We start from the raw sequence: 13,391 nt of genomic DNA, 5'->3' as shown, positions 1-13,391 counted from the left end.
GAATTCAATATTTTTGTATTTCTGCCTTTCAGAGTCTGGAGGAGCAACAGTCAGTAAAAATTATGATATAAATGACCTTCCTGGACCACCATCCAAACCTCAGGTCACAGATGTTACCAAGAACAGTGTCACTTTGTCCTGGCAGCCAGGCACCCCTGGAAGCCTAGCAGCTAGTGCATATATCATTGAGGCTTTTAGGTATGTGAATTATTCCACTTCTAATCTCTTTCTTTTCTAACTTTGTTTAAACCCTAGTGTCTCCTGATATGGAGTTATATTTATGGACATTTTCAAATTCAGTGAACTCATTAAAGACTTTATCTTTGATGGCAAGAAGTTCATTTTTGAGCTTCAGGATCCTTTTTTTTTTTATTAGCCACGCATTTCCAAGTAAAAAGGTTAGACAAGTGCTTGACTATTTCTTTCGGTCGGTAGTAGGTTAGCTGGGCTATGTGTTCACTCATCCGTTTTTCTTAATCCTGATCATTACTAAGCATTTCCAGGGAGAATGGTGATATTCAAGTTGGATAATGTTGTAGGAAATTGTTTAATTGGGGTTGTGCAAACCAGAAAAAAATAATTAAGATTCCCTAAGCCTTGCACATGTAATGTAAGCCTTGGTCTTCAAAAAGCAGAAACTGAACAGAATACAAATATTTTAACTTCCTGTATATTGATGCTATGGAAAATGCATTCAGAAAGCAGACATCGGGTCACTGAGAGATCAGCCCATGTACTGTAGTTCATAGGATTGCAATGCTCATTCTCATGGAGAAGTAAGTCTGATTCAGAAGGTTATTTAAGCGTAAGCCCAATTTTATCCATGTATCAATGGGCTGCTTATTTGCTTAAAGTTAGGCACATGCTTCAGCAATTTTTTAATCAAAATACATCATTTTCTTCAAAGTAATGAATATGTAAGGTGACCTAATTTTCTTTTTAATTAGTACATTTTACAATTTAGAAGTAAATCAAAATGTAGAAAATCTCAGAGAGTCCAAATGCTGACTACTCTTCCTGTATATATGCATAGGTGTCATTTCTAAACCTAAATGAAAAATAATTCTATAACTTCCAATATGCTTATTTTCTAACATTCTGATTGTTTATACGAAATAATTTAAACAAAATAGTGGCTACCTTTCCATCATTTTTCCATTTGGTTTGATTAAAGACTTTGTAATGAATAATAGAAGATGGACAGCTATGAATTCAAATTCTCTCTTTAACCTTAGCAAAGGTGCCCATTTGACCTTGAATAAACTACAGTGACATCCCATCAATGACTCTAACAAAAGCTGTATATTTATATTAAGAGCTATTTTAGCAATCACATGACATATCTACAGCTGCAAAGAGTTGTATTCTCTGTATAGAGCAGTCAAATCAAAAGCTTAACTACAGGAAAAACATTCATACATTTTTCTTCTTTTACAGATGTATTTTAGAAAGGCTCTTTCGTAATTTTGAATATGGATTTTCTTTCAGCAGGACAATTTATTGGTATAATTTACTCTGTAGTATAGAAAATTATTCTTTTAACAGGTTTATTCTTTTCAGAGGTTTATGTTCAAGAGGTTCCCATTTATCATTCAAATTTACCTTTCTCTTTTTCCCACGTCTGTTCCTTTTGCAGGTATTTATTTAGTGCAATATAATGTATTAGCAATGGCTTTCACTTTTACTGGTTTGAAATATTTTTGATGTCACTATTGTTTTGCTTTATACTGTGACCTACATATCCTGATGAACTAATTGAAAACAGCAGAATTGCTTCTTTCAGTAAATTTAATATTTTTTCTATTACCATGAGATTAATACCCAAATCAATTTTATAATGCTCTTTCCTTTTGCTTTAATCTGTAGTCTATAACTGTGTTTTTATTGCAGCCAATCTGTGAGCAATAGCTGGCAAACAGTGGCTAATCATGTAAAGACAACACTCTACACTGTCAGAGGACTCCGTCCCAATACGATTTATTTGTTTATGGTGAGAGCTATCAACCCTCAAGGTCTGAGCGATCCCAGCCCTATGTCAGATCCTGTCCGCACACAAGGTAATGACAGCTGCTAATGATGGCATGTTCCTCACTTGCTTCTTGGAGTTCTGCTGTGTTCACTTTATAACAGAAAAATAAGGAAAAACGCTGAAAAACAGTCTGTTTACGTGGTTTGTTTTGCTGGCTTTGCACCATTCTGGCCCAAGCACAACTAGCAGAGGAGAAAGGGAGTCTCCTGATTAAGGTACCAGCTCAAGCCTTTGAGATACCAAAGTTCAGTTCCTTGTTACACCACAGGCCCTTTAGATGACTAGACACAAGTCAGGGCCAGATTCTTAATAGTGGCTTAGTGCCTCACCACCATTGAAATTAATTGGAATTAGCCACCTAAGCTCTTTTGAAAGGTCTGTAAATACCTATCTCCATCCCTAGGACTCTACATACCCTTAAAATCTGATCTTTATCTATGCACTCTCCATGCCACAACAAAAAAAAAGTATAGTGTCACTGCCTTATGGTGGCCCTGAATTCAGACTCCAGTATCATCTTAGGCTGTTGGTCTTCAGGCTCTCCCCTCAGTGCATGCTCAAGAATACTATAAGCACTTATACCACTTCATGTCAAGGGTTTGGCATGTGTAGAAACAGAACACACGGCCAAGGTGTGACAGTGTAGATAAGCCCCTAATTTCTCTGTGCCTTTACTATTATGTAAAAGGAGCATAATAGTGCTTCTGTCCCTCAAGTACATTTGTAACAATAAGTGCATTAAAGATCACTAAACACATGGGTACCATATATGTACAAACCCATGTTTAAAACTAATATTTATGAAAAGGGTGGTACAAATTTGCTAGAGTATTAAACTGCCTTGATATTTGAATAGGTATACATTTTAAAGTTTATAGATGCTGAGAATTATATAATAAGATGGAAAAAAGTAGGTGTATTTATTAATTGATAGATTTATATGCTCTGTACATTCATCCACTGGTGCTAAACTAAAATGGGTGGCAGAAAGGAGCCCTCATTTCTGGGATAGCTAATGCAATCAAATAAGGTCCACTTATTTATTATTTTCAGTTATCTAGAACTATGAGTATGACATATCATATCTAAATGGTTGTGCTTTTGTATCCTGCTTGCTCCCCCTGTACACAGGTCTAAAGATGAGTAAGCCTCTCTGCAAAGCATAGAGGTGGCATGGCTCTGTTACCACATTGTCCAGGTTTTGCACGCCAAAGTATGAATCTCCACTTAACACAGTGGAGCACAGTAATGAACTTGTATTGTAATAAGACTTGTTCCATTGTAGAGAAAATCCAAAATAATATTTTTCTTCACAGTTCATCTAGGGCCCTATCTTCCCTTCCCTGATACATATGCACAATGGGCAAGGAGTGTGTAGGTAGCCTCTACACCCTGGCATATCCTGTGTAAATGGCCACTTAAGGTATTAGTTGCTGTCCCAAAAAAGCAGGGCCAAGTGGAAACAGTACAGAGGCTTGACTCTTAAAGCACTGTCACAAATTCTTCTTTCCAGTCCCTTTTGCAAAATGGAGATCAGTGACAGAGCTGAATGCCTCCCATTACACCAGCCCATGTTCTGGAGTCAGTACTGTGATTTAGATCTGAGCAAGAATATTCTTTTTCTGCATCTGGAGGCCAGGGTGCTGGTGTTGCTTCTTCTTCCTTTTTTGTTTGTCTGACATATTGATCAGAGATGTAATTTTAGTAGAATTAGGTTTTTTCCCCTCTAGCTCCAGCATGTGTTATAGTTTCTATTTTCCACAAGCTGTTCACCAGCCACGCACATTGCAACATGTAGAATATTTATAACCTCTTTGGTACTCTACAGTTTAGTAGAATTAAATCATAAAATCAGTTTAGAATTAGCATAATGTTTTGATTTCATTTTTAATATTGCTTGAATTAAACTCAGAATCCTGCTACATGTTCAAATTAAAGCTGGACAGAAACCAGCTATAGAGTTGTTACACATTTTAAGCACTATTTTTATAGCTGGTTGACTCTTTTTATCACTGCATACTCATTTTTATCATGTGGTGATTACTTTGCATGTGTAGCTGGTCTTAGTTTGCATGTGTGGTCTTCACAATTAACCAGTTAATTGCATAATGTATGTAACATGTAGAGGGGCCTCAGAATCGCAAAGGAAGTGGGCAAGTAATAAAATTCTTATTCAGACTAACCACTGCAAAGAAAATAAGCAACTAAAGCAGTGATATCCAATATAATTTGCAGCACTTGTGCAGAATACCCTTTATAGTTTAACAATTGTCTTCATGATATTAAATAAAAATATGGTAAATAACTATCAGCAGAACATCGATGGCTTGCAAATCATTACAACAAGCAAGAGTTCCTTAAGCCATTAAAGACAGTACACTTCACTTTTCAGGATTATTAACAGTACAAACTGTATGTTCATAAACACAGTTAAAAAAACAATGTTTAAATAATGAACTGAAATATAAATGTTTACCAATTTCTAAGATTAAGTACATTATAATCTCCAAATACATGGTTCTTGCCAGCATGTTGACCACTCAAAAATGTAGATACAGATTAAAATGGAGCCATTTTAATCATGATGCTGTGATTGTCCTTCTGTCAGAGCAGATCTGCACACTCTTTTTCAGGCCACCCAACTCTGGTGTCACGTTATGCAGGGTGGCTTGGATATTGTGTTATCTGTATCTGTGATTTCCATGGTCTGATTGAACTTGTCTAGGGCCAGCATCATATTTTTTAATGACTCCCTCACATTTTTTAAACGTATGACATTAAAACATGACATTGGCCATATAGACGTCCAGTATATATAATGTGCATGAGTATACATGTGTGCATACCAAGCTTCAGTTTCAGTGGCTCTCCTGTTTCCTATGCCATCTTTCCCTAGCACAAACTCCCTTTTGCAAACTCCTTAAAATGCCCAAGTGTCTCTTTAGTTACAAAGCAGCTAAGGAGTGCAGAAAGACAGCCTGTACTAATTATCAGCTCTCCTCCTGTGGGTAAGTTCCACTAAACCAGATGTTGTGTGCTCATATGATGTGAGCTGTGAATGCCTCTTAAGGTTTTCACGACAATGAATCTCTAGTAGATCTCTAGTAGATTACATGGCATGGGCAAGTTCAAAGATGTTGAGTCAAAGTGTTCAAAGTTAAGATCACTCTATAAACTTGCATTTAAAAGTTGGGCAGCTACCCCTTAAAAGGAAAAGCAATAGGAAGTTTAAAAAGACTCCCAAGAAGGTGGTGAAGGGAAGGAATACAAGAACATGTACTCTGCTATGAACAAGTAACTGTGAATTGCTAAGCTGAGTCCCCCATCCTGTGGTGAGGAAGTCCAGGCTATTTGGTTGTGAAGGATGTGTGGAGTGTAGTTTCTTTACATCTGCATAGTTCTGTTATGTTTTGACAGCGAAAACCAATTGGAGAGGCTACAGAAGTGACTCAAGAGGGCTACCACTCCTGTTCCTTGCTGGGGGAAACTGAAGCTTAGATTTCAGTGTGTTAAGGAAGCATTAGGATTGCACTGCTAAGCACCTTAGAGTCTGAAAATGACCAAGATCAGATTGCCCACATAATCTTATTCTCCTCCTTTGAGGCTTTAAGATAGAGGCTATATGGCATTACAGATAAAACTGAAGAACGTCATGTAATGTTTTCTTACCGACTGAAGGGACTCAGCACCTTGTATAATTTTTTATAAATTTTCTGTTCCGTGTATATCAGACAGCATGTTAAGTAAGATTATGTGAAAAGTACCTTCATACACATTGTTTCAGAAGAACTGTAGTAATATGCAATGGTGTGGTTTGGTTTTCAAAAAATTGTGGTTGTATGAGTTTGGAATGTCTGCTTTATGCCATACTTGTGAGCTGAGCAGCAGTATATTCAGCATAGCTCACATATTTTACAGAATAAAATATATTAAAATATTCTAGAACGTATTATTTATTGACATTGTTTCTTATTATCGTCTCTCTGTAAAGCCAGATATTCTTAGTGCCATAAGCACCACAGTATAATGACCAGTGGCAAAGGAAATTTATAACTAATGTAATTTTAGAAACTTCTTTAAAGCAACCTAAAATATGTTTTCTGTGGCTCACAATGATAGGACTGGAAGAGTCAGTGTTTTGGGATCTCCCTGGGCTAGATGCAACAGTTTTCTCACTGGGTTTGGAATAGACTGCTGCTGGAGGTACTCTTAACGCCTTCAAGAGACATCTGGATGTTTATCTTGCTGGGATCCTATGATCCCTGCTGACTTCCTGCCCTTCGGGCAGGGTGCTGGACTTGATCTTCTGAGGTCCCTTCCAGTCCTAATGTCTATGAAATCTATGAAATCTTACTACTGATCCAGAATTTACTGATGTCTGTTCTACATCTCAGATAAATATAATTTTTGGGGAAAGGAAGTACATATATTAGGAGGACATATTTCTTCTCTTTCAGATTGATTTTGAAACAAATGGCAGCTCTCTGAGGCTGCTAACAGTTTGTAGCCTTTAGGAGAAGTAGGCAGAATGTACTCAGGGCTAAAGTTGCATGCACAATGCAGTAAATCATAGAGGCTCATCCACACGTTCAGAGGCATGTATTTCCAGGGGCAGAGAAAGCAGTGGCACACATTTGTGCTGTTGCGTTGTGCCCCAGGGCACTCTAGCACACCAAATTGACCCAGGTAGGGCAGGGGAGGCTGGGGCCAGCATTACCTGTAGTTGTGGGGGGCTCCTGGGGTAGCAGCGATGCCGACCTGGCTGCATGGAGCCTGGCCAGAAGCCAGAGTGTGGCTCTGGACATCCAGGCTCCATTTCTGATGGCACATGCTGCTGCTGCATATGTCACCCTGCTTTTTGTGGGGTTTTTTGTTTTTTTTTTTAATACCAAGACGTCGTGCTATCAAATTTTGGCACCATGCTGCAAATTAGTAGTGCAGCACACAGTTGCACAGTCACCACATGCAGTTTGCAACATCCCAAACAGGTTTGAGCTGCCACAGACCACATGTGCGTGCTCATCTGGATGTGACTAGGGAGTTTATCTGCATTAAATTTACATAAACATATATATGTTTATATACATAGACGTGTTTATGTGTGTGTACAATGATAACCACAATATCTTATGTTTAATGCATAGGTTATTTTAATAGGATCTTTTATGGTTTAGTATATGGCATCTCTCCATTTAAAATAAATACGTGTATATTCTATATACTGTAAACATACCTAATCCACATGTAATGTATATATTTTTGCCCAAAGGTTATATAATCATAGCACATTGTTAGTTCTATAGTACACATAGATAATATCATCTAAGATTTAATCATGGGTACCTATGGGAATTATTTTATATTAAGTATAAAAGTGGTTTGTGCATAGCAGTATAAATTACCATTCAATAAACAAGTGTGAGTTGCTCTCTTACAGCTTTATCTTGTTATCTCTCTTCTGTCTTTCACTCCCTTTGAATAGGCATAATTTGCTAGGTACACCACTTTTGTACTGTTGCTAACTTCTCCATATTTGGATTACGCTCCCTTTGGGAAGGCCACACAGCCATCCCATGCATTTCAAAGTCAGTAGAGAGCTTGTGTGAATATTGCTGCTTTGGTGAATCAAAGCCCATAATATTGCTTGAAATGTGAAGCTAAAATCTGGATTATCCAAACCAGATAGTTGTCAAAATTCCTAAGGACTGAAGCTTTTGAAGCAAGCTTTGAACTTTTTTTTCTTTAAGAGCATTATCATCTGTGTGCATAATACACGTTTCCTATTTAGAGAACAAAGGGGTGCATACTATCCTTCCATAGATAAACCCATCAGAAGGTAAGCTGTGTCCCATTGTTTGAGTCTTTTCTTTATAAAGAGAGGACTTTGAGCCAGCCCAAGAGATGGGGGCATGGATGGGTGTGGTGTGTAAAATAAGTAGATTTTAATGGATTGTCTGGGAAATGTGAGCAAAAGTCACGTGTGCTCAGGAACAGTTATGTGCTTTGTAGCAGGCTCCAAGACCTCTTCCTGATATGTGACATGTGACCTTTTCCTGATATGTGGCTTTTATGAAGTCACAAAATCTGAACCTCATGTCTGGGCCCCAGATCCTTCCCTTCAAGAGGTATTACTGATGGTTTCCATTAGCAGTAAATGCAGAGTTTCTAGTTTGCAGGTGGAACTTTTGCCACATTTATTGGTTCCCCCTCTAACTCTTGGTCTGGAATGGCACCTCCAGATGACTAGAGCCTTAGTGCCAAAGGTCCCAGGGGAGGCACCTCAGTTTTTCCCCAGGACAGATTAGAAGTGTTTGCTGTGGAGGTATAGCTACTCCTTCCACAGGCCCAGAAAAGGAAGGTGTACTATGTAATAGAGGAGAGCATATCCTCAAAGAGTTGGGGATGTGAAATTTCAAAAACATTCAGCTGCAGTAATGTTTCTCCCAGTGCTGCATACTACAGGAGAATTTTATATCCTGCTTGATATAAAGAGAGACAGCTATCTTTCTCTGCACATCCATTCCTTAATAGACTACACTGTTCAGTCAGAGACTTCTTTCCCTATCATCAGGGATCTATGCAGGGGGGATGCAGCAAAGACTAGGTGAGCTGGGAGGAAATGTGAGTAGGATGGGACATGAGTGGAAAGACCTGAGGCAAAGCCAGAGGAATTCACATTTTACTGCAGACCCTCTCCAGCAAAGGTAATAGAGCTTCAGTCTGCATAGCCCTGCTGAGGGCTGTTGTGGTCAGGGAGCCAGGCCAAAAGCAATTTAAAATAAATGGAGTCTCCACACACCGATTCCCTTGGCCTTCCACTGAGCCCCTAGAATCCATCAGGCTTAATATAATGAGGGGAATTTCCCCCCCTACTTTGAAGGAATGGTTTGGCAGAATCCTCAAACAAAATTCTTGGGAAACTTTTCTTCCTTGGCTCTTTATAAGTTAGGAAAGAATTTGGCCTTGTAATTATATCTCATTTTCATATTAGCGCTGCAAGGAAATGTTTCATATTGCATGTAGAACAGGGCTATCCAACTGGTGGCCCAGAGGATCAATCCAGAAGAGTTACCATGTGGGAGGGGATGGAGTGCCTGAGCTGCACATGCAGGAAAGGCAAAGAAGGGAGCCAGGCTCCCTCCACTGCAGGTGGATGGTGCATGCTCCCAGGAGAGGGAAGGGGTATTGTATCCACCACAGGTGGTAGGGTTAGATGGAGCCAAGCTGATGTGCTGCGGGGAGCGGAGGGGAGTGAACTGCTTAGTTAGTGCACATGGCTTGCAGGGGCAGAGCTGGGCTGCCCAGCTTCCCTCCTTTTCCGAGCTGTGGACGTTGTGTGTGCAGCACCCTACCCTTGGCTACATGAGTTGTGTGGTGTGATCCAGGATCCATCTGCCTATACTGTAGGGGTGCGGGTGGGCTGCCTGCATGGCATGCACAGCTGGGAGGGTGAGGATCTAAGAGGCTCACACTCTGGATGCAGTGTGAAATGGTTGGGTGCCTCATGTAGTACACATGCAGCCAGGAGAGGTGAAGATCAGGTTTGCCTGCATTATGCGAGCAATAATGGAAGGGGTTGCACTGAGCAGCCCATGTGGTGGAGGAAGGGAGCCAGGGTCTATGTCATGTGCAGCCCCTGGATGCCCAGAGGTTGGACAGCCCCGATGTAGGGAAGTAAACTTAAAAAACAATTTGCATAGGAAAATGCTGTTATAGTATGACTTGCTGATTTTTTTTGACCCTCTTACTCTCAAGATGTCAGGCTGAAGAGGAGTGGAAATACTAATGCAAATTTGGAAAAGAATAATGAGTAAATTACATGCTCTTGGTGAAAATAAGGGCATATTGTTGCTTATGTTTTAAAAACTAACTGGGCTCAGGGACTCCTGCAGGCACATTAGAGCATCAAGGCTATTATTATCTGAATATTTTAAAGCATGTGAATATAGCATCTTGCCAGTCACATCTTAGCTGCTAGAAAATGTTTGCATCTAGTCCAAGTAGCCACTAAAACTTTTTATTATTTCCCAATTTGTAAAAAGTGTTGTAGATGTTCCCAGCAGAATGTTTACATAGTATTCTTCAGACTATTTCATCCTTATCTACTGTATTGTTCTGAAATCCATATCACAAAAGGTATTTAAACCGTGTCATTAAACTCTTCAGTCATCCTAATTAATGATATACGTGAAGTCTTATTAAAATAATGCTTTTATGCATGTTCTTTACCTTGCAGATATCAGCCCACCAGCGCAAGGAGTGGATCATAGGCAGGTTCAGAAAGAGCTGGGAGATGTCATTGTCCGACTACATAATCCTGTTGTGCTGACACCCACTACAGTGCAAGTCACCTGGACAGTAAGGCTTTTATAATAACTTCCTTACTGACAGCTTTAATCTTGTTTACTTGTCCCTGTAATTCTTTTTCTCCCCTGAAAAACTCTAGTCCTGACCTTAGTCCATGTGACCAGATAAGTTAACAGTGTGCAGACAATGAAAAATGTGCTAATGGTATATACACTCTCTCTCGTTCTCTCTCTCTGTCTCTCTCAAACTCATTCAGGCTCAGAAGCTTCAGTGTGTACCAGAAAGCAAGTTAACTGACCGATAAAGAAGATGCTTTAGCAGTATATGTGCCATATAGTACAAAACAAGATCGATCCATACACTACTCTTAAGGAGTGAGCTCAATATAATAATCAAAGTTAAGATAAGAATTAAAGATAAATGATGTGTTATTCATCACTCACCACTTCAGTCCTTGGAGAGCTTCTACAATATCTCATTACCTGATGACCCTTACACAATCTTCCTAGAGGGTAGATGTGGAAAGGACAGGGGTTCATTTTGATGAAGCATGGTTAGTTATGTAGTGGTATTTGGTTTTATAGCATGAGCCTTGGCTTTGTTCAGTGGACATCCCTATATCAAACAAAACCCCATCTTTTTGGCATTGTCTGCTGCATTTTTATTTGAGCAGTCAAATTATTGGGCTTGTGCTCCTGAGAACTAAGTTTATAGTATGTGGCTTTCAAAATGCTACATACAGTATTTGTTTCCTGGAGCGTCAGTGAAAGGATTTGTAACCATAGAAGCAAAGAGTTCTTAGGGCACTACACACCACAAATGAGTGCTTTATTCTTCAGGCGTTCCCTTCCCTGTGGAGGGAAAAACCAGAGATGGAGATGGAACTAAGTAGCATAGTAGCGCACAGTATTTGAATTATCATTCTATATTGAATGAATTATGCTGTTGGGATATACACAGTACAGAGTAGAACATTTTTAATACATGTATTGTCATTAAAGCATGAGGAATATATATGTAGGGGACTGTAATACAGAAGAGGAAGTAAAAAAGTAAGGCTTCAGATTTTCCAGAAGCAGCACAAATGGCTCCTGTCACTTCCCTGTTAAGACAGATTACAGTATAGGCATAAGGGGGGTGAAGGGTAGGGACAGGCTTGGAATAAAATGGGAATCCAGTGCCCCTGGAAGATCTAATAAATTATTAATTCCTCTGTAACAAGCCCTGCTACTCTGGATTGGCATACAGGAATACATATAACTACACACAAAGCTCCTGATACTTATCTGCATAAGTTTCACAGAACCAGAAATTACAACTGGTATTACAACCAGAACCAGATAGCACACCTTCCATACTGTCACTAGTTCTATGAGCTTCCAGTACGGGTGGAGTCTGGTCATGGTTTTCAGCTCTGTCTATAAGGTATACTGCCAGATTCAGACTTCTTATAGCCCTTGTTTGGTATTTAAGGCCATGTATAGACAAAATGAGAGGCGTGTGTGCACAACACTTTAAAGCGGGCTAAATGCTTTTGCACCACTTTAGTGTTGTTGGTGTTTGCACATGCTGGCGGCGTATTGTGCATTAATTCCATCTGCTGTAGGAAATTTGGCAGTGTAATGCACCTAAAATGACTTGGGATGCAGCAAACTAAAACTCCTTTGAGGAGTTTTAGTTTCCTGCCCCTACAGCCTCAGAGTGAATCACCAGGCTCCATGAAGCTCCACAGCTCTGCAGGAAACCCTGCAGGGAGCCTGACAGCAGGCTGGGAAAGCAACTCCACCCAAGAAAAGCGGTGAGCCTGATCTTTGTTTTTGTCCCCCCTGGAGCCTGCCTGCCTGCCTGAGCTGTGCAGAGGCCTGGTGCTTCCCTCTGTGGCTATGGTGCCCTCCTGGGACCGCCCCAGCTGGGTACCTGTGGGCAGATGCTGCATGGGGGGGGTGTCACAGGTGCTGTGGAGGGAAGCACGAGCACCCCCCACCCCACCTGCAGCCCAGGGACCACTCCGCCCACTAGCAGCTTGACCTTCCCTTCCCACTGGAGCGGCATGTTAGTCAGTGGGGTGTGTGCAGGACACAGGGTTTTAACCAGCTCTAAATTGAAGTGATGTTTTCAAAAAACCATTGCTTCAATTTAGATGCCCTGTTTCATCTACATACAACCTAAGACTCCATAAATCAGCCACCCTAGACTAGCAGTTAAGAGCACTAGTGATCTTTCAGACCACTAGAGATCTTTAAAAAATTACAAATGAATCAAGGTACATGCTTCTTTATTCCGATCTCATCATCACCATGAGTCTGAGGTCTTTATCCTTCAGGAGGGGAGGGCTTTCTCCTGCCTTCTTTCTCTCCAGCTGGTTTTCAATGTGGCAATAAGTCACCCAGTTTTAAACTCAGTCTCTAGCTTCTTATGTGGTTTCTAGCTGAAGAACTCCAGTCCTTTTCCCAGCCAATCTGTCCACCTTTCAATATGGCTGCGTAAAGTGTTCCGCTATTCAGTGACTGTATCTCTGTGAAGATCCTTCAAGGAGTAGACAAGCTCTTCTCCATGGCAGGGCAAGGTGGTTGTCTGGAATGCATTTCCAGAGGCATTCCCGAACAGACTTAAAGATGTGTTCAGTACGTATTCAAAATGGAGGTTCTAATGCAAATTGGGTTCACAGCTGGATCCAGATATAACCCAGTGAGTGTGTCTACGTGTCCATTAACGTACTTTAGTTAATGCACATTAAATCTAGTACCTCCACTGTGAGGTAGTAGGAAAATGTGCATTAGCCTGTCTTAATGCTCCTTAACTAAAGAGCATGGGGTGTCTACACTTGTGCTCCGGGGTGGAGGGTGGGTAGAGGGTTCTTTAATTAGAGCCTTCTAATTAAAGTGCCAGCAGCATCACATGTATTCAGTCAGCATCCTGTGCTTCAAAATGGTGGCAGGGGCACTGTAAATGAAACTCGTTTGACAAGTTTTTAGTGACACTTAATGCACATTAGCCTATTTTAATGCACATTAACTAAATAGCATGTTTCTAGTGACACTTTAATGCACATTAA

At 40.2% G+C, this 13,391-nt stretch overlaps 1 protein-coding gene across 2 annotated transcripts in view; it reads left to right on the top strand.

The window, feature by feature from the left end:
* ROBO2 (roundabout guidance receptor 2) overlaps positions 1-13,391 on the top strand; it is a 581,029-nt gene that overhangs the window by 460,871 nt on the left and 106,767 nt on the right. For both annotated transcript variants that reach the window (XM_019528743.1, XM_019528742.1), the window contains exons 11-13: positions 33-198; positions 1,891-2,057; positions 10,266-10,387. In XM_019528743.1, the coding sequence (XP_019384288.1) occupies positions 33-198; positions 1,891-2,057; positions 10,266-10,387 (455 nt within the window). The remainder of the gene's footprint in view (positions 1-32; positions 199-1,890; positions 2,058-10,265; positions 10,388-13,391) is intronic.

Source organism: Crocodylus porosus, unplaced genomic scaffold (assembly GCF_001723895.1).
Source record: "Crocodylus porosus isolate Cpor-Errol unplaced genomic scaffold, CroPor_comp1, whole genome shotgun sequence".
NCBI classification, from domain to species: domain Eukaryota; kingdom Metazoa; phylum Chordata; order Crocodylia; family Crocodylidae; genus Crocodylus; species Crocodylus porosus.
The sequence above is the reverse complement of the archived record's forward strand: the minus strand, read 5'-3'. Positions and strand labels throughout refer to the sequence as shown.